The 27582-nt window shown below is 31.5% G+C and overlaps 1 protein-coding gene across 1 annotated transcript; it reads right to left on the bottom strand.

The window, feature by feature from the left end:
• Positions 1 to 203: 203 nt before the first annotated feature.
• On the bottom strand, positions 204 to 26181 carry tok (tolloid-like protein 1 tolkin). Its single transcript, XM_018546368.1, has 15 exons — positions 25953 to 26181; positions 15198 to 15350; positions 13652 to 13853; positions 12326 to 12604; positions 8555 to 8932; positions 8001 to 8179; positions 6486 to 6716; positions 4825 to 5049; positions 4104 to 4571; positions 3782 to 3904; positions 3378 to 3696; positions 2573 to 2864; positions 1875 to 2088; positions 1473 to 1723; positions 204 to 458 (listed from the first exon to the last, which is right to left on the bottom strand). Exons 1-15 carry the CDS (start codon positions 26140 to 26142, stop codon positions 294 to 296), a joined length of 3669 nt encoding a protein of 1222 aa, XP_018401870.1. The 5' UTR covers positions 26143 to 26181; the 3' UTR covers positions 204 to 293.
• Between the last annotated feature and the right edge of the window lie 1401 nt (positions 26182 to 27582).

The raw sequence follows: 27582 nt of genomic DNA, 5'->3' as shown, positions 1-27582 counted from the left end.
TCTAACGCGATAGAAATATATTTGCGTTTATCAGTGTTTATTGTATCGGAGATTGTATTTTAATTTCAAATGAAAGGGATACTCTATCCTCAATGTAATATACGTATATATCTCTTTTTTTAAGGGATCAACATATTTTCTAACAAGGATGAAAATTTCATCTAACATGTATATAGAAGAATATACGGTAATATATTGTCGCGATATAAGTACTCCTAATTAGTACTTCTTACGGAAGTAGTCAATTTGAAATTTTATCAATTTGATCGTTTGGAGTGTGCTCGAGCTAAAGATTAAATGTTTTCTTGATCTTCGTTGTCTTCACCACCGAGATTTTCCTCGCTGTCCTGCCGATCGATTGCCACGAAAATAGCTACGAAGCCTTTGTTTGAAATTGTATCGTCGGTTCTGAACCTTACTAGCAGTGCCTCGTTCATGGAAATAAAATCAGTAGTATTCTGTAATATAATGATGACAGTGTCTCATACAAATTGAATGTTTTTATCGTACGAGATGTCCGATGAGTTTTAACTTGAAAGCGCTCGTGTGTAGAAATAGCGAACTACACAAGCTGAATCGAAAAATCTACCAATTAGATGACATTTTCATAATTTTTTAGTTACCCAATAAGCAGAATGTCTAAAATAGACGTATAAAAAACTTTAAAATATCTTTAAGGAGATTCTAAAGTCGTCTGTATTACTGACTAAACCATATAATTTTTGTATCGCAAATACTTTTTTGTCATTCACAGAGATTTGAAAATTCTTTTCTAAGATTGAAGTATATGCATTAATACATGCCTGTAAGGAACAATCTATGCTGAAAATGCATCACCTTAAAATTGGATTTAAATATCTAATTAAAACGTAATAGCGATACGAAAATTTATGTATATGGGTGGCGTTTATATGAGTGAGATATTTCTGTAGTGATGTATCAAAATGACACATAATCGTCTATAACCAGCAGCACACGCTACTTGTTTTCTTGCTGGATTGCTAGCTGGATCAGATTTTTGCCATCAGATTGGCTGCGATACTGGTACTGTCAGCACCGCAGCCAATACAGTAGCAAGATTCTAACCCAGCTAGCAATCCAGCAGGAAAGCAAGCACCGTGTGCCGCTGGCTATTTCCAATATGACTAATCGTAGGATCTCCTTAAGAGAATTCTTTAAAAAATATCTTTAATATATTTTATAAAGAAATTTTTAAGTTGTCTTACATCGATTCTGCCCGCTTGTTTGACAAATCTTTAGAAATTGATATATCTCATTTGCTATTGCGAAAATTGCAAAGTGACAATAGAGGACTTTTTGACTCGTGCGTTAGTTTAGTCCGCTCCATCTGCATATCAGCGCTTTGTCAAAACTTACCGAACTCCCTGTATATCTCTTTATATATTTCCATCGTGTTATTTCGATACAGTGCTATTGGAAGCATACGAAAACATTGAAAAAGGCATACTTACGGAATTACCACAGAATCGACCATACGGTGGACTAGACGCGTCTAAACCGGAGAAAACTTCAACAAAGTCATATCCACATTCGGCTTCATATTCCAATTGGAACGAAAGAAAGGATAAATGGACATTTTTACCTAGTGGCGCTTCTATTAACCAGTCACAATCAGTTCTGTGATCATATTGATAATAACCGTATTTGGCGTGAGAATACAAGTGCTTCACTCTGTCGGTTGCCATAAGATGACCACCGCAGGCTGCAACGAAAATTACAATTACTACACGTTGTTGAGAGCTTAAATCAAAAAGTTCTTCATTATATACACTTCGATATTATAGTATTTCGACATGATTTGGGAAATCGGATTCTCGTACTAAAATTAGTTCTCATTACTGCCCATAATTTACCTGTACTATGAGTGGCTAAGAAACCTTTCCTCTGTACGGAAGCATCACTTTTGAAAACCATATACATTTGATTGCTTGTAGCAAGAATCGGATGTGGTTCTTTATTACCGCAAAATCTACCTAAAGTTATACTGTCTGGTGAATCTCCGTCGTAAATAGCGATATGATCATACGCGCATTCTTGATGTGGTTCCATCTCGAAAACTTTGAAGACCTACAACGTTGTCGCGTGAATAACTAATACAACTATTTTTTTCGTTTTCCGTTTCTCATTTCTCTTTTTTTTTTTTCTTAACAATACATACTGTCTTTTATACATCGATACCCATAATCTCGGTTCTTATATATTTAAGATCGTCTTATAAAATATCTTACATGTAAAATAAGGATGCAATATGAATATTCGAATTTTAGAAATGGAACAGTGATGATAAAAGTTTTCAGAATATTTAAAGCATAATGCACATCGTTCCATAATACAAAATTTCGACCGCATATATTGTCGGAAACTTATAGGTACTAACGCGATATATCCGATTGCATTCCTAGTCATAAATCAGTCCAACACGAAGCCGTATATTACCAATTATTAAAATGTGCAGGTTTGTGACGATCTTGAAATAAGAAAAAACTATACATATATGAATACCAATGTACGATAACATTGCGCAAACTTTGCCAAATAATATAGTACGAACCAATTTTATTCGATGACCCGGCTTCGTAGTAAAATGCCAAACGCAATCCTTACGTCCTGGATAATAATCCGGATAATTCGGTGAAGTGATTGTTCCCATGGGCGTAGTAATCTCGTATTTGCAGCCACCCTCTTTGCAATCGTGACCGTTTTCATGAAGTGTGAATCCATTGTGGCAAGAACACTGATAAGAACCTATAGTATTTTTGCACTCATGCTGACATCCACCGTTGTTATTGGCACACTCATCCATATCAGTGAAAAATACGGCAGCAAAGCCTGATTTTTGGACGCTGTTCAATAAAACGTGCAGTGCAAATGACAAGAGTATTGATTGTTCCTGCCGACAATGCAAGTCCCGACTGATTTATGCCGATGTAAAATAATAGAAAATTAATGTGAACGTATTTTATTTAACGTAAAAGAAAATTGAAACTACTGTGCATATTTATATTACAAAAATTTGTAGTTCCTGATATTTCGATTTCTTTGTGTATTATGTTATTGATTTTAACATATGTATAGGTATATTATACATATATAATTAGTAGTGTACATATAATGTATACAGTATAGGTACAAAAACAGAATCAGTTTAATTTTCAATATATGAGAAAAAAAGGGAAAGAAAAAAAACGCGCATTTTCTTGAAACACCACGTTTCTATATGCATGGATTGCTCAGGATTGATAAGCTAGTACATGCATCGACCAAAACATGACGAAAGCTACTATGTTTTTTTATGTAATATGTAAAGATTTTATACATATAAGCTAGATAGAGATACTAAGATCATGAAATAAAACCTGTTATCAGATGTGAAGATAATCCTCATAAAGTTGCCTTCGGATGTGATAAGTGGCGGTAATCGTGCACCACAAAATATTCCATGTTTTCTAAGAACGTCATCGCCAAGCTTACTCGCTACTTCCACAGAGTCGTACTCGCATTCTTCCTGATATACGTTGTTACCTTCGAGATCAAAATGTGTGAAGTTTAAAGTGATACGATATTGAGGCGGAGCGATAATTTCCCATACGCAGTTTTTGTTTCCTGGATAAGTTTCGGGAAATGATGGGCTCGTAATAGTACCATTGCTATCGTCGAAAAATCCACCACAAGCATCTATACGGAAACAGAAAATAGTAATTTACTTATTGTGCTGGTTAGTTAAATTGAACGTTTTCTTTTGAAAACCGTTGCACCTTACCTTCGCAGTGTTTGCCGTCAGAATGTAACTCGAAACCAATTTTACAAGAACATTCGTATCCACCAAGCGTATTGATACAATCGTGTTCGCAACCGTGATCCGTTAACACGCATTCGTCGAATTCTTAAACATTAAAGAAGCATCATATATGTATATATATATATATGTATATATTGTCACGATTATATATACATATATTATATATACATATATTAGATGTATAACAAACCAGCACAAGATTCGCAGTGTGATACTTATAATATACATACGTATATATAGACGCTTGACTTGTTTTCTTTTCTTTTGAGCTGTTTATACCCACCTTTCATAAAAGTTGCCGAAAAACCAGCCTTTTGAACGGAACCGTCGCTGATAAACTTAACGAGTAACTTGTTACCCGTCGACTTAATATCGGGTGGTATCTTATATCCGCAATAAACGCCGATTAAGGGAGAGTCGTTGTTATGTCCGTCACGCACTTCAACATAATCGTACACGCAATTGTCATGATTCTCGATCTCGAAAGACTGGAATTTCAAGGCCACTTGATAATCTTGAGGTACAGACAACTTCCACACGCATTCTTTACTAGATTGATACTCCTCTGGATAATTTGGCGACTCCAGATGTCCTATGCCATCTAATTCAACATCACCACCGCAAACAGCCTCATAACTCGCTGTGAAACCACGATGGCCACTTTGCCTACTGGATGTTACATACGTTACCAGCATACGACTTTTACTCGACACTATTGGTTCGTGCATCTTACCGCTCCCGCAATATCGACCTGAATTAAATGAATGAATTTGAGATCATATGCGTATTATATAGAATTCACGCTACTTCCTAATAGCTCGTTCTTTGCAATTAAAAAGATTGAGACACAAGAAACACACGTAATGCATTCCTTATACACTGTCTGAATATTCTATTACTTTTAAACTACATATGTTTTTCGTATCCGCATTATCGGAATTATTGAAAGCAAATACTTTTTAGTAGACTTCTTTTTTAACGAATCGAAAGATCGAAGTACTCACCTAATACTCGACTCTTATACCAGTACCCGTCTCGAATCTCAAGATAATCGCTACGGCAATAATCGCTTTTGAATATGTCGAGAGACGTGATATTTAGTACAATACGTTCGCCATGCGTCGCCGTAATCCTCCATTCGCACCGTTCTCCATCGCCAGACGGAGAATTATTAGGATGATTTGGTGATCCGAAACTACCACTGTTCTCCTGAAAAGTTCTACCACATTCTACGCAAAAATTCACCAATTAGTTCATGCATTTAATCAGGTTAAACTAGCTGTAAATTAGTTAAACGACATATTGTAAATTAAACAGAATGACAAAATTTCTAAATCTTTCAAATTTTACTATGTTTATGTTTTAAATATTGTTTTCATCAATACATATAATATGTTTTGTACTGTATCGAAGAATTTAATCGTAAAACTTAATGAATGTATGATATTTCAATATCAAGTTTTCTCTTTTTGAAGCATTAATATTGAACCTTCTCATAACTATTCTATTTTTAAAGATTCCAACAAAAGTGCACCAGAACAAATTGGATTCTTACTATGACACTTGTACAAAAGATTCGTTTGTGCGATGTCGCCCTCGCTCAGTCTAATTCTTTGTCCGATCTCGGGTCTTTTTTTTCCATGAATTTCCATAGGTAAGATTGTGTCCAGATAAGTGCCTTTTGAAAAGGTATTCTTTGCATAGTGCATAATAGAATCATAATCATAGGGCAAACCGAGTGAATTCACCTCTTCCTCAGTCAACTTGTTGAAATTATATTCCTGACCTGCAACACGATATTTATATATTTGCCCCGACGTTAGAGTTTGTGTTTGCGTGTGTGTTTTGCCTTGAAATTTTGAATTTTTTTAAACGTGAAATTCATATATATATTGAATGTTTATGTCACGAAGAGTCAACGAGTTTTCCGCTGGCCACTATAGTGGTCCGGTCCGGGATGGCCAATGTGGAAAATTTTCAATTTTTGTTCTTAATATTCCTAAGTATTTTTGATGTCGCAGACTACGTTTCTGAAGTCAGATTATCGAAATTTTATGTAAAGAGAAATAGCGTTATTTACCTAGATAAGTCTAGATAAGTCGAATTAAATGACAGACATTTACGTACATATGAAACTTTCCTTTAGCGTAATCCAGGACTAACGACTCGGCAATAATCGCTTTTGAATATGTCGAGAGACGTGATATTTAGTACAATACGTTCGCCATGCGTCGCCGTAATCCTCCATTCGCACCGTTCTCCATCGCCAGACGGAGAATTATTAGGATGATTTGGTGATCCGAAACTACCACTGTTCTCCTGAAAAGTTCTACCACATTCTACGCAAAAATTCACCAATTAGTTCATGCATTTAATCAGGTTAAACTAGCTGTAAATTAGTTAAACGACATATTGTAAATTAAACAGAATGACAAAATTTCTAAATCTTTCAAATTTTACTATGTTTATGTTTTAAATATTGTTTTCATCAATACATATAATATGTTTTGTACTGTATCGAAGAATTTAATCGTAAAACTTAATGAATGTATGATATTTCAATATCAAGTTTTCTCTTTTTGAAGCATTAATATTGAACCTTCTCATAACTATTCTATTTTTAAAGATTCCAACAAAAGTGCACCAGAACAAATTGGATTCTTACTATGACACTTGTACAAAAGATTCGTTTGTGCGATGTCGCCCTCGCTCAGTCTAATTCTTTGTCCGATCTCGGGTCTTTTTTTTCCATGAATTTCCATAGGTAAGATTGTGTCCAGATAAGTGCCTTTTGAAAAGGTATTCTTTGCATAGTGCATAATAGAATCATAATCATAGGGCAAACCGAGTGAATTCACCTCTTCCTCAGTCAACTTGTTGAAATTATATTCCTGACCTGCAACACGATATTTATATATTTGCCCCGACGTTAGAGTTTGTGTTTGCGTGTGTGTTTTGCCTTGAAATTTTGAATTTTTTTAAACGTGAAATTCATATATATATTGAATGTTTATGTCACGAAGAGTCAACGAGTTTTCCGCTGGCCACTATAGTGGTCCGGTCCGGGATGGCCAATGTGGAAAATTTTCAATTTTTGTTCTTAATATTCCTAAGTATTTTTGATGTCGCAGACTACGTTTCTGAAGTCAGATTATCGAAATTTTATGTAAAGAGAAATAGCGTTATTTACCTAGATAAGTCTAGATAAGTCGAATTAAATAACAGACATTTACGTACATATGAAACTTTCCTTTAGCGTAATCCAGGACTAACGATGTGAACATAAAAAGTTATGTAATCCCTTTTTTTCATTCCTTTACATTTTATATTTTATTTTTTTACATTTTTATTTGTTTATTTATTTTCTTTTTTTTTTTTCAATTTAATTTTTATCTATATTATTTTTTGCTAATTATATATATCTGAAAATATTTGATGAGCTGCGGTGATTCAAATTATAGAACAGACTTCTATAATGGCCAGTCCAGCCTTCTAAAGGTTAAGAACGTTTCTTTAAGCTTTGAAATAAGAGTAGCACATTTTAAAAGCGCCAATCAGTAATGCAATAACTTCCAATAATGAGATACATTGTTTTATTATCCAAATGGTTCTTTTGTCTATCGCATGGCATTGTATAAATATACTGTATACGTTTTACGATATTTATTAATTTAATTACACAGCGTAAGTCACACTTTAATATCTAGTAAAATCTTGTTGTGTAACAATAAATAAAAACCTGCACATCAAATTCTACACATATATGTATGTGGGAGTTGAATATTTGACAGTTCTCCATAACAGATCTACTATACCAAAAAGATTAGTCAGGATTGAGAATGATTTAAAAAGATATATGATGAATGAATGAATAATAAGTATGATTATAACGATGATCTAATTACAATTATAACTTTGTTAATAAAAGAAATCTGTTCAAACATTTATACAAACTCATTCGAGATAACTTGGCCAATAAAATTTAGAAAATGACTTAAAAAGACAAGAATCATTTTTGTAATATCTTTTCACACTGTTATTTCTCTTGTGAAAATGTATTTTCTTTTTGTAAAGCTCGATTATATATATATATGTATATACATATATGTATAATTCACCCATACGCGCGCGCGCGCGCGTCTTATATTCACAATTTCGGAATAAATCAGAAATCACTTACCACTCATAATATTATCACGAATGATTTGTACATGACGATCACGATCCGGTCGAGTATGTTCGTGCCAAAAGCCAACGACATGACCCAACTCATGTACAACTATACCAAACTTATCGCAGTTTTTTCCGATGCTAATAGCCTGCGGTCCATTACCTCTTTTTCCAACGAATGAACAACATCTGTCAAGAAAATTTATTTGATCGTTGAACGTACTACACTTGATTCGGACATAATTCTTTTCTCTCTTTTTTGTTCTTTTAAATTAAATAATAGTATAAAAATGGATAAAAGAAAGAATATTGCAGCATTAGAAATAATATCTTGTATTGCTATGTAATTATAATTATAATTACATATATTATTTTGTGAGGAAAGAGGAGAAATAATGTAAAATGATGTACCGCTTAAAATAATAATAATAATAATAATAATAATAATTCGAAAATAGTGTTATTTATGATATAAAATAATCGAACAGCAAATTATGCGAGTCACGCGCTATATGTATAAGGACCGATGTAGTATTGTATAGTTGTCTATTATGCGCGACTCACCCGCAAGGTCTTTCCGTAAACAAAATATAATTAGGATGTTCTCTAGGCACCCTCTCTACAAATTTCACGCAAGTAAAGTTTTCCCAATGTCTCATCGCCTGTTTGAACAAGGCTTTGTGTGCGCCAGAAAAATTGCCATCGATTTCATAGGGAATTACACCGTGATCCCACACTCGTTCCTTTCTCGCAGTAGCTGCTCGACGTATTCTACTTAAATACGCGCTACTCTTGTTTGCTAAATATTTTGGTTTGTGTTCTATATCGTAGAATTCGATGGAGCGAAGGCGTCGGTCGTGTATGGAGACAATTTCATCCGACGCATCGATAAGGCTATGCATTCGTCGATTACAATGACTGTGAGAACATCTCCGCAAAATTCTAAGGAAATATGTACAATCTTAACAATAATACGTAAGTCTTACACACATGCACGCACACACGTACACTTGTATACAAGGGGATAACCACTATCTGAAATATTGTCCTACATGATTTCATTTGATTTTATATAATTTTTTTTAATGACAAATAATTTTCCTCGCTATATATGCGGTCATTTGGTAAAATAAATGATTTTATCTAATATTACACAAATATTTCTTGTAGTTGCATATGTAATTATCGGAATTTCATATCAATTTTATAATGATTTCAAAGACTCCATCTCCATTATATTAATGCCCACTTCCACCAATGCAGATTAATTTTAATCTTGGTTCAATTTACTCTTCATCTTTTTCTAATTCTAAAAATTAGAAAAAAATTAACAGTAAGTTAAACCGAGATTAAAGTTAATCTGCATTGGTGGAAATAGGCATGAGTGATTACCCCCTCGCTCGCATATACGCACGACATGTATGAATGTATCACCAAATTCCGCCTCCATAGCGCACGTATGTGCATTACATTTTATATTTTTACTTTTGGTGAACAAAACACAATGAAAATAAACATAAAAAATATTAATTGTAAGTAAAGCCGATAAAACCAACGGCAACAATAAAAAAAATATAAAACTTGCACAATTAGAAATATTACACAAATGTCTGACTGTTATTATATGTAACGCAAAACATATCATTTTAAAAATAATATAAAATGTTGTCTTCTTTTTTCCTATAAAATAAGCATTAATTTGAACAGAGAAACAATTCTAAAAGTATATAGCGATAAAAACTAGTTGCTAGGCGTAAATTAAAAGCACTGTAAACGCGTAACTTTTTACGAGAGCGGACAAAATTGGCGTTAGCAATTGCAACAGAACGCAATGTTAGAGATCACGTGTTTGGTTACATCGCGATTGCAGAAAGAATAAAATGTAAATGATATCAAACTAACCGAATCCATGCATGATAATGTTGGTTGAATTATAAGCATCAATCACACACACACACACACACACAATAATATAATAGATATATTTATAAAATCGTTTCGGCACTATAATATATTTTATTTCGTGTTTCCTTTGCGTATAATATCCAACATCCAGCTAATTGTAAATGTAATCAATTAGCGCGTTGTAATGTAAACAATCTAATCCTAGTAAGCTCTAGAATTGGAGGAATGAATGATTAAAAAATCACTCCAAAAGGAAGATCACTGTTGCACTTGTACCTGCTATAGAGCTCTATCAAGATCTCGTAATGTGTATGGAAAATTGCGACGTATCACACCGTACCTGCACCGAGTATATAGTCCGTGCAGGCTCTTGGGCACGGCGTTCCTGAATCGCAGCAAAGCGTTACGATTAATTAGCGTGTTTCGAGTGTAAGCCGCGCTTAAGTATACGGCCGTAAGTACAAGCACTTGGTGAGCGAAACGAGAAGAGTGCAGAAGTATGCGTTAATAAATCCAGTTGAGATGCATTTACCGTGCTTCCTTTATATATACCTACGTAGCTCATTGCGCCTGTAGTAGTGCTGTACGTGTTGCGAAGAAATCAGCGATCTATTCCGCTGCCTCAACGATATATGGTGGTAATATGATTATAGATACAATCTGTATGGGAAGGATTAGAATTTAAGAGAAACACTGGAAAGTGTCTTACGTGCCACAAATGCCGATAATTATATTCATAATCGTCGCTGTTAAAAATGATGGAAAAGTGTTACTTATATACTGTGACACTTTTGTCTACAATATAACACTTTGTATTACAATTAACGTAATAAACCCTTTTTAATTTGAAAAAGTTTATACTGTTTCTTCAATTTTAAAATTATTTTTCAGATAAGTTTTTTTTTTTTTAATGAGAAGTGAACACTTGAGAATCGAAAGGAAAACATTAATAATCATTGTTTGTGTTAAACATGATGGCAGTAGTCTTCGTTTCGTTTTGCAAAGCTTAGTCGTATAACATAATCTGTGCACGTGTACATCAGTGTGCTAATCCTGCCTGCATAGGGGGTGAAAACTCAAAAGGGTCGCGATACATATGTAGAGATTAGGGAGCGCACCGGACGTAGATCGAGCTTTGAAACATGCTTACGAAAGCGCGTGTACGCCCTATATATCCGACACTGTGAAACATGATCTTGTAGTATTCCCGACGAAGCTCTAGAGAATTATTCTCTCTGGCGTAGAATTTTTCTGGACCCGCGAATGTAGCGTATTATACGAAATAATTCGGATCAACTCTAGAAAGGTATGAGAGCGGTGCTCTTTTTAAATGCTATATATACCACGAATTTTTTCAAACTTCAAACCAGCTAAAATAATATATATACGGTGCTTTATCGATCTCATGCCTGTCCCAAAATTTCCATTAGATTATGTTGTTGTATTCCTGATGTACTATATATATTATGTATTTTCAATTTGCATATCTATATGCGTGTATCTCTAATCTGATCGCTAATCCTATACTATATTAAATAATATGTCGACTCTACTAATGTAATCTGAAAAGCTGTCAAAAGATCAAAACAATTCAATACGTCGCGGATAAAAAATAATAATGAATACAAAATAAGAAGCTCTTTTGAGATTCAATTTAAAGAGAGATCTTACACTTTCTCGAGTGTATAAGAGTATAATATTATATACACATAGGTATAATATTATATACACATAGGTATATGTATAATACGATACGTGAGCGACTATCACAGGCATATAAAAAATATGTGGTGTTCGAAATACACTGCCAATGCTGACAAGTTATTGGCAGTTGAAAGGCTGAAAATGCCAGGACAGGTAGTAACGGACCCCATTTTCCAGCTTTATGACGACGCTCATTGTTATTGGCATTGCGAGATTGCTCCCGTTAGCGGACGAAATACCGTTGGCGATACTTAGAAATTGATGCGCTTGCCAAATGAAAGATAATAAAGCCATGCCACAAGTTGCAAATTTCGTATTTAAAATTTACACAATTGGGCGCAATGAATAAATGAGTTGATTATTTTCATTATATCCGAAAACGTTTTATACGCGTGCACGTAATAGATTGGTATATCAATGAAAGATACTATAACCTTTTACAACTATACAGTGACTTGTACAACTACATATTATCAACTTTGATGTTAATGCTCTAACCAGCATAATCAATTTGTGTTAACATTTACTTTTGTTAACAGTATACTATACATTTAAAATTTACTATACATACTGCATATACGTTAGCAATGAAAAGACGAACGGAACGAATCGAAGTATATAATAGAAAGTAAATCGATACATCGTAGCGAATTACTGAACAAGCATGTTAATATGTTAAATAACATCGATCGAATATTTGTATTTGACTAAATTTGATCTTCCTACCTTTTGCGATGATGACGACGACGTCGTCGGTTTGTTATACTTTGCGTACTTGTTTCAGATAGCGAGGTAAATATTTCTTTGACGCTGTCTGTATGTACGTGGCCTACATATTTATTATCCCCGAGAGTTAAAGTTGTAGTGGTTGGAAATTCGAGATGCATGTCGTCATTCGATTGTCTCGCTTTCATTGATTTCGATATCCAAGTACTCCTGGAGAGCTGTCGATGAGCTTGTCGTCCAGAGTGCCTTTTCTTCGAAGCTTGGGTCGAGGATTCCAATCTGATAGACACAATAATAGACGCAACTGTCAATTAATAAATATCATTTTTTTATATTTTCTATTTAACACGCATGTATTAAACTGCCTATAAATTGCGAACACGTACAATAGCGTTAAATACTACCGGAAGTTATATATATGTTTTTATCTTCGAATAGAGAGAATAGATATCGAAAGATGATATTATTTATTATCATGTAGAGCACATTTTTAAGATTTTTATCATACTATTTACAATTCTTTATTAGAATTTATCTTAACACTTAAGATGTTCCTCACATACAATGTTTAAAGAATATTTAGACATACATTACGCAACAAAAAAGAAGTGTTACAAATATCAGATACGTTTTATTAAATATTCTTGTATTACACACGTAGCGTATATATAGTAAAGTACCTTCACAGAAAGGATTTCTAATACTGAGAAAAAAAAAGTTTTTTACGTACTTTATCTTAGTTCAACCCTATACATTATAAAAATTAAGATTATTTTATTTTAAAATAAAATCAATAATTTGTATTCTACACCCTCGAATGAAATAAGATCAACATCTTATCTTGAAACAAGTATAACACACGTATAAATTTATAAATTTTATATATTCTTACATTTAGAATAACTCTATCTAGTTATATATGTATACGCGGACGCGATGCTACAGCATCAAAGCAGCGAAGCTCTCATAGTGTAGCGCATTAGGTCAAAGACAGAGAGTTCGATTCCCGGCTGAGCTCAGTTTTTCGTTGCCGAAAAATATAAATAAAATTCATTCCGCAGGAAATAGAATAAGAATGTTTAAATGAAGAATATTGTATCGAACTTAAACCTTTTTCTATTAATGAGCTAACATCAAGAATACTTTATTCTAAATTTTACAATAGAATTTTTTATTCAAGATTAAAATATTCTACTATGAAAAATAAATCTGATTGGCTTTATGTCGATCTTATTTTATTCTAGATATTGGAGTAATAGCATTGAATATAGAAATCTTTTCTGTGAGTGTACTTACAATACCTGAATACATAAATTCGTGTAATACCTGAGTTTAAGACCTTCGTCTTTTACTGCGAGATTAATATCATCTTTTCTAGCACTAAAACTGAAATCATTGAGATTATCACCCGTACTATATTGATTTCGATTTATCATGATAGGCTCTGGCTTCTCTTGAACGACCATTTCATCGTGCTCATGTATTATCTGTTTGTTAGTATCGTGTTCGCTCTTAAACTGGAGAATTTCTGAAATAAGCAATGTCGTTTCTTCAAGTTATAAATACGAAAACTATCCATAAATATATCTCGCTATTATAATACATATAATATATATCTCTTATAATTACACAAATTTGGTGTATATATTTATTAAATAATAAATTTGATGGACACACTCAGTGTGTATTGCATATTAAAGCCATACACAAATTAACGTAAAAATGTGTTTATTAAATATAATTTTATAAAAAGGGTTAAATTATAAAATTCTTAATACATTTTATTGTACTGTTAAGTATTAAATATACGCATTTTATAATTTAAAATATTTACCTTTTACTCTTTTACACTCAGATTAAATCAGTGTACAACAGCTTTAATATGCATCATAGTGCGCACTTAGTGCGTCCAACCAAATTCGCTAAAAGTAAAATCAGGGCCGCCGCTAGCAGGTGTTAACTTACGCACTGCATAAAGACGCATTTACAAAGGAGGCGCTAAACTAAGTTTTAATCCTCCATTTGCAATTATATCTTTACTCTTTCTGTCTGCAATCTGGATTTTTAATTCAGCCTTTTACTCTATTCTGGCTTTCAAAAAAATGTAAAAAATTTCAGGGTTATTTTTTAACACGTCTTCTCTAACAAGATTCCTATATATTAACAAGATATTTTTTAGGAGGAGAAACACCTCCTTTATTTAGAATAAATTTGAGAGTAAAATTTTACTTATATTTACAAAAAGTCAAATTGTTTAAAAAAGGGTTAAAAATCAATTTTACATTTATAACGTCGCAATTGCGTATGCACGCTTCTGTCACATTTAAGATCTTTCAAAACGTGTCCTGTATATTAATTTATAAAGAAACCAAAAAATATAATCACAAAATCTAAAACCACTGGTTGAACAGATATCTAGTTGTTTATTTGCCAATGTTACTAAAGTTTTCCAATACACGCAGTGCCGTATACATACATACAAAACCGTTTAGCATCAAGATATGCTATACACATTAATCTAGAATAGAAATGGGAAAAATGAAAATTTTTAATAATAAAAATTCACATTTTTCACATTTTTGTTCTAGAAAAAAATTAATATGATTAAATTGCGCGCTTTGCTTAAATATATTTCTAAAAAATTATTTAAATACATATTTAAAAAATTGATAAATAAAAATATTAAAAATTGCAGCAAAATTTCCTTTACATAAAGACGCTAGCTTACATGCTAGCGATGGCCCTGAATAAATGATTGAGTGCCGTGACAAAAACAATCGAAAGGGGTCAATATATATTGTATTTCAACGATTCTTACAGAAACTGCGTTTCTTTATATATTTTTTGTCGAGTAATATACTGTAACAATTACCTGTCAAACCTTCCTCTTCTACCTGAAGACCTTCTTTTAATATCTCTTCTCTATATTTTTTCAATTCTTCCAAATAGCTTTTATTTAATCTTTGCTCGCGCCATTCTGTGTCGTATTTGATATTTGGCAGTGCAATGTCACCGAGAAAACCGCCTGAAATTAATCATATAATGCGTGTATTGTTATATAATTCTATTTTATCAATATAAATTGAATACACGCGTTGCGCGCGTAATAAATTAGAATTCTTCCAATCTACGTGTCGCAAGCGTATACGCATCCCTGCGTGCATGGCGTCCGTTTCGGTTAATTAATTAGGCGCTCATGCACACGCGCTCGTACGCACACGATCACACCTCAATAAGTATTAACGAGGTTGAAATCGCTGAGGTTGTATTCGCAGCGACATATCCATAAATACGTAGTTGCTTTATAGCAACAAATTGTACAGCTCTACGATTACAATTTATTCTGTATCACGCATTCATACATGCGCACAACTGCAGGACTTATATATATATATATATATAATAAATATTTAAAGAATTTCTAATGTTCACAAAAGCTTAATACATATATTTTCTACGTAGAATTGCAAGTGCGGCCCTGCACAGCTTCCGTATACGAATGTATGTATATACACGATACAGCCGGTTACAAACCACGTAATGCCAAACCCCTGTCCGTTTCGAATCGGTGATTTCGTGCCATTCAGGCAGGAGCATCGGCCGAATGTTCACGTAAAATAATTTCGTCGATATTTCACGTATTCGATTACAAGTAATAAACGTTCTTTAAAACAACTTTTCTTTTAATTCTTGCTGTGTATATTATATATATATATATATATATGTGTGTGAGTGTGTGTGTGTGTGTGTGTGTGTATATAATAAATTGTTCATTTATTTTACTATCTAAAGTTAAGATAAAAGTAATAGTATTATCTAATAATATACATATTATATTTATATAATATTAATCTTATAACTTTAATGGTCAAAAAATGAGAAAGAATAAATTCATAACAACGACAGAGACTGTTATAAACCTGTCGTTTTTATTAAAAAAGAAATTTTCTCATACAGACTTTTCAAGTAAAAGAAATTAAGAGTAATGATAATACCTAAGATGCTATCGTCTAGTCGCGGAATCGTGGCAAAGAGCCAATCGTGATGTCGGAACTGTTTCAATCTCCGAATCGATTAGAGAAGCCTCCTTTTCCATTTCCAGGACATTTGCAAGAGTATATAAGATGTGAGAGATACGTAAAAGGAAAGCGAAAGAAAGAAATAGATCAAACACTTTATGAAGTAGAATAGACAAAAGCTACTTTTAATTAGATAAAACATGGTTTTGATTTTTATATTCAAGTACTTACATCAACTGAATAATACAATCATTTTTAAATCTATTGTCCCGCAAATAGGCTGATTTTAATTTTTTAAGATATATATATGTATATATATCTCTTGTTCAACATTAGTAGCATCTTGTATGATTACTTCTAATTTTAACAGTCTAATAAATAGAATATATATTAGAATAAAATATTTAATTAATTTATGAAATACAACAATTTCTTCAGATTTAATCTTGTTAAAAAGAAACTTTAATCTTCTAATACATGAATCCTCTCTTTCTATATAATGTTATATATAATAATGTGATTCGCAACTTTCAAACTCATTATATACATACTCGAAACGCGACTGATGCAGCAAGAAGAGATTTTTTTATCTTGAACTGTTTTATATTAATACACAGTAGCAGATTTATCATTCGTAAGGATTTTAAGAGAGGTACATTACAAAGATAATGCATAAACTGTGAAACTGAGAAATGCCTGATACTCTTATTGTCGACATTCCTGCTCTTAACATACAATGTACAACGTCCAGTACGCATGTATTACTACATACATACGTTCATGGATTACGTGAGTATGTGTACGCGAGTATGTGCTGTATTGATTCGAATGGAGAAACCTCTCGCATCGCGCGGCGAGTCTCTATCGCGTCGGATTAAACGCTTGCGTACACTACTGACGTCAATTTTATATCTTCTTTCTCTTTACTTTTTTTCTCTATCTTGTTCTACGCACAACATATAGTATTTCATGATTGTTTTTCTTTTACGATTGCATGGTGATTTTTTATACCCTTTATAATCCTTTCACAATCACAATTCGATTAATCTGCATGATACACTCTAGAATCACGGAACAAAGAAAGTTTGTTCTTGCATACTTCTTGTCAAATAATATCTATGATATTGTAAATTATCTAATAATTTGATATAAATATTTACAGAATTTTTTGCTTTTAATTTAATTATATTATTGTAAATATTGCGATTCAGGTAATGTCAAAAATCGGATTGTTACATAAATTAAATATTCTGAAATGTTATGATATACGCGTATATCTATAGAATATTATTAATATTCTCGACAATACAAAGTATATTTTGCCTCGCCTTATGTTATTTCATTGCTCATTATTGAATATTATTCCTCACAAAAATGAGAGATTGTACGTAACTCCTAAAAACTTCACTGAATTATTAAAATACAACCCTCCTGCTCTCCCTCTCTCCCTCCCTCCCTCACTCGTTCACTTGCTCGCTCGCTCACTCACTCATTCGCTCACTCGCTCACTGGCTCACTCACTCGCTCACCCACTCGCTCATTCACTCACTCACACATGTCTTCTTTCTTCGATGTAAATACTTATCAATAATTAATAAGTTGTGAAAAAAGATTTTTTAAATTGGATGTTCTCAAATTTTGTTAAGGTCTTCAATATATATACATGATGATGTACTTAATTGTAAAAGTTAGATTTGGTGACAGATCATGAAACCGCAAGGCAGGAACTCATAATATGAGATACTCAGGGTACTCCTAATATGAGATAATCTAACCTATGCTTAAGCACGCTATCTGTGAGGAAGATCGAGTACACGCGGAGAAATGATAATTGCGATTTCAAGGTACTTATTTAACATTTTTATATCATAGCTTTATTGTTATTTCAATTTACTTAAATATGCACATGTAGTATAAGTAATTTATCGTGTTATTTTCTAAATTTATTGCATACGTATTTGTTAGTATAACCTTAATTTTGTACAATTTCGAGTAAAGCGAACTGTCACGTTCTTGGAAAAAGCCTGGATATAATCATATTTTCAGATTATTTTATTTTGTGTAATAAAGACGAGTACAGGAAGCTTTTCTTTATTTTTTCCTTCGGTTTTCTATTATGTGATACCATCTCATATAACTCATATAAGGAAATTTTTATGTCTCATATTAGGAACCTTTTTTTGAATGAGCAAAATTGGCACTTTGCATAAAATATTTCACATACAACAAAGTATAATTACTATCGATAGCTAATTTTTGGTGGTAAATCTTGAATATATATAAAATCCTATAAAATTAACATAAAAATAGGAGTTAAGGTTGTAAATTAAATAAATTACAAGTCTTTAAAAAACGGTATCTCATATTAGGCGACTTTACCCTATTTTTTAAATATTTTATAGGATATTTATAATATTTAAAATTACAAAATTATCTTTTTTATTGTAAAAAAACAATTGGGTTTTCAATTTTTCAATTTTTGTATAATTTTCGGATAATTTTATTTTATATTTCCGGTTATCCAACTTTACTGGGTAAAATCCGGTATTTGCGGTTATTCGTCAAATCATTTTCCGTTGCATTCCTAATCATCGGTAAAACTTTTTTATAATTAATGAATATCAAAAAAAATGTCATATACAACATTTGCTTGCAAATATTTGAATTTTTTTCTTATACACTCACTCGCTCTCTCTCTCTCTCTCTCTCTCTGAAATATTTTTGTACTTTATATCTTAAGCTGCATTTCGATAGTTGCTAAACACATACTAAAATCTACAAATATGTATACAAACATGCGCGCACGCATGTGTTTGTGTGTGTGAGTATATATACGTATAGGGTGTCCAGAATTTCAAAGATAATATTAAAGTTTGATTAATCATAAGCGCACGCGTTAGTTAAAAGATCATGTGAAGTGCATGCAATAGTATTGCACAGTATTAGGTACTAAACGAAACGTTACCACTGTACTAAATATTACGCACGTTATTATACGGACAAATGACTCTCTAACTATTGATTGTGATTAATAAACTTTAAACGTTTATACTTAAAAGGTTATACTTCTCGAAAAATAATAGCTTACACTTTTATTTCTTAATTTTTTACGCAGTTTTACGCTGTAACATTGTTATTATTTTCGAATTTTGAAACACCCTGTATATATACTGCTAATTTAAATTTGAAATAATACGCAACGTTAAAATATAATAAAACATGTGTTATTCATTCAGCAATTTAACTTAAATGTAATATGTATTATATATCAGAATATATCTGTAGCATTAAAAATTGCATTCTAGATAGGCGATTGTTCTTGCGCGATAAAGTAATCATTAAAGTACATAATAATATCGGATATACATAGTTTCCATTGCACTAATCATAAAAATAGACTGTTTATTAAGAAATGATTCCCTCTTGAGGTGATTACCACTTTGTTATATGTCGCGAACGATAATAATTAAGTTTGTATTAATCAGGGAATGGAAGTAACTCGTTACTTGTAACGAAGTTACAGTTACAAGTTACTTTTTTGGTAACTTTACTGGTAACTGCGTTACTTTCTTTTTTTGGTAACTGTAACGGTAACGAGTTACATTTTTTGGGTAACGGTAACGAAATTTACAGTTACTTTCGTCGTTACTTTGCACACGATTGAACACGGTTTGATTGGATACATGCTATTTATAGCGCTTATCAATAAGACTTGAAAGCCCTTAGACATTCGGCTGTCATGATTCAGTAATTATTTTACACTTCTATCTTCTATGTAATACATAGGACATACAAATATTTCAGTTTGCTGCATATTTTACAGATTTTAGAATTACAAAATTGTGTTTAAAAGAAATTAAAAGATAAATTAAATAATAGTAAAATGAGAAGGGCTACGAACCCAAAAGCGAAACAGTTTAAAAGACGATGACAATAAGTGTCGAAACGTCGTTTGTTTTTATCTTGTTTTATCCATGTTATTGTTCTAATATATATTTATACATTTAATTACATTGTCATCGTCGTTCTTATCGGAAATAAACTGTTTCATTTTTGGCTCGTAACCTTTCTCATTTTACTTTTATTTAATTTATTATTTGAGCCATTCTACATTGTTTTTTTTTTAAATAAAATTATATATTTGTCAGTATTACAAATAAAAAAAAAATGCAAAAGTACATTTTTAAATTGATTTTAAAAAAGTAACGGAAAAGTAACGAAAAGTTATTTTTCAAGTAACGGTAACTGTAACGAGTTACTTTTAAAAAGCGATAACTGTAACTGTAACTAGTTACATTTTTTACTCGGTAACGAGTAACTGTAATTAGTTACTTTTAAAAAGTATCTTTCCATTCCCTGGTATTAATGGTGATTCATTATATTTATGACATTTCTCAGTAACGCCATTACTAACGTCTGGAAACAATGATTGTTGTAACAATTTAACTGGTGAAATTGCTCTGAATCGTAAAGGGGATGAATGACAAGTCTCTATAGTTGTGTATGTAGCATTTCTGTTTTCTTTCTTTCTATTCTTCCAGCATCATATTCGTCTTTCACACCAGGTGAATATTCGATTTAATCTCAAAGGATAAGTCCCCATCACGTTCAGCTTTTGCATCACTTTCTACTTCCTGAGTTTGATTCGATAGAATGCCATAGTTTCACGTTCATTTAGGAAAAAATATATATATATTGAAAGAAATAATTATTCGGTGTGTATGTGTGTATGCGCGCGCATACGAAATTAATATTGGAACATTGTTACATGTTTTATAAACTATTAACACCTCAAATATAACACAGAGTTAAATGGAGTTAGCAAAAATGTAAATTATAATAATTGTATAATATATGTGTATATATGTACATATAAAATGTATTATTTTATCCAATTGTGAGTACAATATTACTGAAACAATGATCAAATTTCTCCGATTATGAGCTTGCTTATCACATCCAAAGCCTACATGCTTACATTACTGTTATATTTACAATATAATGTCGAATTATAAATTTATTATTGATACTTTTTTTCATTTCCAAAGGTCGCTACTGCTTGCCTGTTCAATATGTCATTAATTTAACTGAAACAATTATTATTATCAATATTCAATACTAAAAACGTTAATATAAGAACATAACTAATACGAATACAAAGCCTATAACAGTCTAGCTTGGATCTTTAATTGCTTTTATATATATATATAATTTCGCGTGAATTTATATACTAATACTATATGACATATGTAGTCCCCTAAAATGCGCGCCGAACAATCGTCGGTCTTGAAATTATTATTATTATATTGAAGTTAAACGATTCAACTCAACAAAATTTATTAATCCCAAATTTATCTTCATTATTATTTACTGCATAATATGTTGTTTGCTTTGAAAGTAATTACAAAAATGGATTAATTTACATTTTGGCACATATAAAAGTTAAAAATAACAAAATGCTATTTAACTGAAGAAATTGGGTTGCCACGCATTGCTCCTTTGATATCTAACAGAGAACATTGTTCTAAATAACTGGTAAAGACACATCAAAATCTTGTTTCCTCGCTGAAATTAAAGAAATAGCTTCACAAACTGCGTGTCAGAGGCATACCAAGGATCAAAAGGTTATCTCTCGATGTGATAATCAAGCAAACAGAAGGAAAGCAAGGCGAATGGCATGCTACATGCCGGATATTTAACCAAGAAGATTGAAGAGAATCGATTTGCATTGATTCAATAAATGACTGTCTTAAATATATTTTATAATATATTTCTCGCTTTTTATATTTCTCGCAGATTTAATTTTGTTATACATACAATATTACGTCTTGCTAAAAAAATTTTAGTTATAAATATAAAAAGTACTTCGATCTTTACTAATATCTTTCCGCGTTTATGTGTAATTTATACGTTTATATTATATTTTCAGTATTAATTATTGCAAACTATATAAACTTCAGTAAACTATAATTAAAAATAAAATTTTATAAGTGTAACTTTAACAAATTGATACTATTCATTATAGTCCAAGTACATATGTTTTTTCTACACTGCAAATACGTCTGTAGTATAGTCTCTTTGTTTATACATTTGTCTTTGTTTCATTACAGTTGATTAATCTACTTGTTTACATATAATATAAGCTTTTTATATGCAATAATATGTTGCATGGATGGACGTTGCGTGTAATGTGATTTATTAACTTGGAACGTTCAAGTATATATGCGTTCATTCGATATTTAGATACTAGTCATTAGATATTATGTACATAATAGATGTAATTTTACACTTTGCGGTATAAACTTACATCGCGTGGTTCGATATGTTTTGACCACTATCCATTACATATTACATTATACAAGCTGCAAAATTAAGTAAAAATATTACATATAATCTTGTTCTATATATCATGAACAATTTACATGGTATTTCAAGCTATCATCTTAAAATTTTTGATATTAATCAAAATAATTATTAGATATATGCGTCACAATAATAATATAATTAAAAAACTTATTTTACATTTCACTACAATTAAATTTTTTCCAGCTATAAATACGTATAGTTTTATACATTTCAAGTTGTGATAGAAGTATAGAATATTTTTTGAAGTATGTACTTGTATTGTATACTTGTCACGTGTAGACTTTAACTTAAAATCTTCTAATTGAAGAAAGAAATAAATTAAGAGGAAAACAAGCATCCAGCAACAAATAGAAAAAAGAAAGAACCAGTAGAAGGGAGGAAGAGGAAAAGAAATAGAAGGAAAGAGAGAGAGAAAGAGAGAGAAAGAGAGAGAGAGAGAGAGAGAGAGAGAGAGAGAGAGAGAACCAAAGAATAAGATAAAAAATGTAGAAGGGCAAAATCATGAGAAAGAACAAATCATGAACGAATGTTTTGTAAATATAAAAATGAGAACCAATGTGAAACTAGCTTTTAAGCGAAAAAGAAACATTTATTTTTATACTAATTAAACATTATTCGTTAAAAATGATCAAACTTCTTTTATGTAAAACGAATATCAATGTTTTTTTTCATTTGCAAGATAGGTATTTTCAAACTTTTAAAGTTGATCAAAACAAATATTGCAAAGAAATTCTCGATCATTCAAAAAATAGTATTTTAAGTAAGACGAGAGAGACTATATGGTAAAATTTATTTTTAAACTTTATTTTTTGATTAAAAATCACAGCGTTTATTATTAAATACTTCCATATTCTCATAATTGAAAGAAGAAAAAAGCGCGTGTTCAACAATATCATGAACTAAGATGCATTAACGTTTCGAAAACACGCGACGATGATGTGGTGGCCAACTTTTTCTTTAACCTTCTAAAGTAATCTAGAGCAATATAGAGAAGTGTGACATGCTTTTTCCTCATTATAATAGACATACATACATGTAGAACATTCTGATCTTTGTGGAAACTTCCTTCAAATCTTTCAACTAATTAGAAACTAAAGTTTTCATAAATCTTAACAGTAGGAAAACAAACTTTTTGAATTGTATAATCTTTTTTGCTTAAAATAATTATGTATGTGCACAATGCATACCTAATGAATATCAATTAGAGATTATTATCTAAAAAATTATAAAGCCACATCTCACACATATACCATACCAAAACTTATCGTTTTCTATCCATGTTTAGACATATACCATGTATGTAATATATAACGTATTATATATATAATATATATTTATTTTTATATTTAATATATATATATTTAATTTTATATATTTAAATTTAAATTTATATACATATATAAATATATATACTTATATATTTTTCGTAATCTCAACTGACTAAATTGATACATTTAATGTAAAAATATATAATTATGTAAAAAAATTTATTAATTTGAAGAATGTGATATTTGAAAATGTAATCCCAATGCAAAATAAATTTCGTTCGTTTCAAGTTATTCTACTGGCCAATCGAAACCTCGCCATCTTTGTTTAAGTCACTAATATTCTTCACAATGAACAAAGAATTTAAAAACTTCCATTAGCGATTTACATTACATCAATTATATTATATTTGCAAAATATTGGATGTAAAAGATTTCTTCTGTGTTTAATTATTTTTTCTGCAATTTACAATAATCGACATTCGACGTCGAATCAATACCAGATAACACAAAATCCAAAAGTGAGACGTAAGTCTTTTTTCGACACAAAAGATATCTCATATTTTCATTTTAGACATTTTGTGTTGTTCACTTTAATTTTTCTCCATTTGTTGTTATTATATTTCTCATTAAATAATATTTCATGTGCGAAAAAAATAATAGTAACAAAAAAGTAAACAAAATAATGCATCTAAAGAAACACAAACATTAATTAATTTATCCGAATTCTTTTTAAATTACATTGTTTAAAACAATTTGTATCATCCATATTCTTATATTATACACACATATATTAAAACTTAATATATATATATATTTTATATATATGATATATTAAAAAATTAAGATAATTCTATTTACAAGAAGAATTATGCTTCTATTATTTTTATTCAAGACAAGCTATATCAACGCCTATAAAATGTGCCTATATCATTCTTTATCCTCTTTTTTTTACTCTATTGTTGATTCATTTACAGTTTGTGAGACACATTCAAGATAATCATTTCGAAAAGATGAAAAGACGTCCCTACCTCTTCGCTCTTGCAATCCTCAAGCCTCAGTCGAATTCATCTTGAATACAACGCGCGAGATAGGTCTCTAAAGCTTCGAAAGAAAAGGAATTACCTAATGGAAAACTGTTACCATTCATTCAAGAATAATCAATGGCCCTTTCAAAAACTAAGAACATATTCATCCTCTCTTAATTAGTTATCTATTTACGTTATTATTTTATTTGTTGCCAATTATATATTATAATTTGATTACCTTTGTTATACATTTAATTGTTTAAACATTGCTTATACATATATATTTTATATGAACATAATAAGCATCGGATAGTTATATCTAAACTAAAACGTTAATTAAGATAGAAAAGGATACACACATTGATGAATTAATGTGTTTTATTATTAATCGTTTCTTCAATTAAACTTTTAATAAAAACTACAATAATATATCTGAAAAGTTAAAGAAAAACTCAACTATATACACATAGATATATAATTTTTAGATTGCCCGCATCTACATTTATAAAAATCTGTTTTTCTTTATTTTTACAACAATTATAATAAACGGCATCGTGTCGTGCTTGAAAAAAATTTTGATATTAAGAAAACCCATAATTACACCTATTCTTCTATAAATATCTGCACTTTTTTGAATTACTTTGACATAGTATAATTACTAGTATTGTATTGTCGCTGATGATGGTCCAGATTAAAGGACTGAAACGTTCGACTCTGATAATTGAATCTAAATGTAAGATTTTTTGTAATTTCCGCGCTCTGCTAACAGCGTATGTTTTTCTTAAACTTTAAAGAGTCTGTAATTCAATTACTTCGTTTCATTTATTTATAATTACTAGTATAAGTAAATTCTTTTTTACTAATATAATGTAGTACAATAACTAGTATAATATAATTACTAGTATAATGAAATTAGTACTAATCTTTCTCTTTACTTTTCTGTACTTACCTGCCTTGCAAATATCAATGTCTAAATCTCCAGTGATAATGTGCGGAAACTTGGTGTTGTATAGTTCCTCAACGGAAAACTTACGTCGTCGTTTGCCGCGCTCATTTTTATCAGTGTCATTTTCAACAGCTCGGCAATCGACGATCTTAGCCAGTAAATAGACGATTGCGAGTACCAAGAATGTCCTCATCTCGAGATTATCGTGTAAAATATTGATATGACGGCAACAGCGACGCCGACGAGGATGATGACGACCACGATGATGACGACGACGTCGACGACGTCGACGACGACGGCGACGACGACGACGACGACGACGACGACGACGACGACGACGACGGCGACGGCGACGGCGACGGCGAAGGCGACGGCGACGACGACGACGACGACGACGACGACGACGACGACGGCGACGACGACGACGACGACGGCGACGACGACGACAAAAATAGTCTCTCAAATACCAGTTGGGTCATAACAAATCAAACGTGCTACTGTCCACGCATATACATTTTATATTAATAAAAGAAATCCAACTATGCAATTAAAACGTTTATATTTTTTGACGTGAGTAAATCATTGATCACATTAGTATTCCGCAGACTTTCATTTGACAATGACACGTGAGAACAATTCGTAGCGCGAACGCGGGAGAATTCTTTTTCACATGAAATGTCTACATACATATATATTCAATTACCACGCGTTATCTCGAACATGAAATTTGACTACTGAACAATTAAAATTTACGTTATGATTTGCCGGACGGAGCGGACGGCAATCGTCCTTGCGTGGAGAACGTGGAGAACAGACTGATCATATCCCTTGCGGCTGGCACGAACGCGTCGTTCGAAAGCGCGCGCTCATACTGACATTAAGTCGTGAGAGGGATGAAGAGGAAGGGAGATATATATATATATATATGTGTATCTAGAGGGGAGGATGCCAACCGGTCCCCTCCTCACAAACTGCACAGCACGAGGGTGGCCGAGACACTGACCGAGCTTCCGCACTTCGAAGAATGTGATGGGAACGGATCCAAAAGAGATTTCCTATAAATAGGATGTACGAATATTTTTCTGCGGGCTGCAGAGAGAGAGAGAGAGAGAGAGAATATTTATAGTTTCATTTAAACATTACTTAATTTAATATATTCTTTGAAAAAAAAAAAATTTTAATCAATGCGAGTGTTTATTATTACAAGAAACAATACGTTTAGCGATTATTCTCTTCGATTTAAACGCCTTCTTTCTAGACTCGTATTGCAGAATATTACAATTAATTTGCAATTACTGTCGAATTAAAAAACAAACAGTTATACTTTGCGCTTGCAATTATGTAATTATTCCTTTGAGCTATATGAGATATTTACTTATATATAAAGTAAAGGACATAATTAATCAAATAATAATTTAATTATATTTATACGCAGATAAAATTAATTATTATATTATATATGCGAGCAAAAATATCATTTAAAGATTAAAAGTATTTTCGTATGCACAAAAAACAATAAATTTCTACATTATACTGTTGATTTGTGGATGTTATAAATATTTCAAGATATAAATTCGGGGTTACGTTTTGCTCTTGGAACATGTGTTTCACATTCCACACACTCCGATTCAAC

The sequence above is a fragment of the Cyphomyrmex costatus genome, unplaced genomic scaffold (assembly GCF_001594065.2).
Source record: "Cyphomyrmex costatus isolate MS0001 unplaced genomic scaffold, Ccosl1.0 scaffold55, whole genome shotgun sequence".
Lineage (NCBI taxonomy): Eukaryota > Metazoa > Arthropoda > Insecta > Hymenoptera > Formicidae > Cyphomyrmex > Cyphomyrmex costatus.
The sequence above is the reverse complement of the archived record's forward strand: the minus strand, read 5'-3'. Positions and strand labels throughout refer to the sequence as shown.

Excerpts from the sequence above, each read along its gene's own strand:
- tok (XM_018546368.1), bottom strand. The coding sequence starts at position 26,142 with ATGAGGACATTCTTGGTACTCGCAATCGTCTATTTACTGGCTAAGATC. Across the intron at positions 15,351-25,952 it reads CATTGATATTTGCAAGGCAG|GCGGTTTTCTCGGTGACATT; the intron begins GTAAGTACAGAA and ends GATTAATTTCAG. Across the intron at positions 2,089-2,572 it reads CGGGTCATCGAATAAAATTG|GTCTTCAAAGTTTTCGAGAT; the intron begins GTTCGTACTATA and ends ACAACGTTGTAG.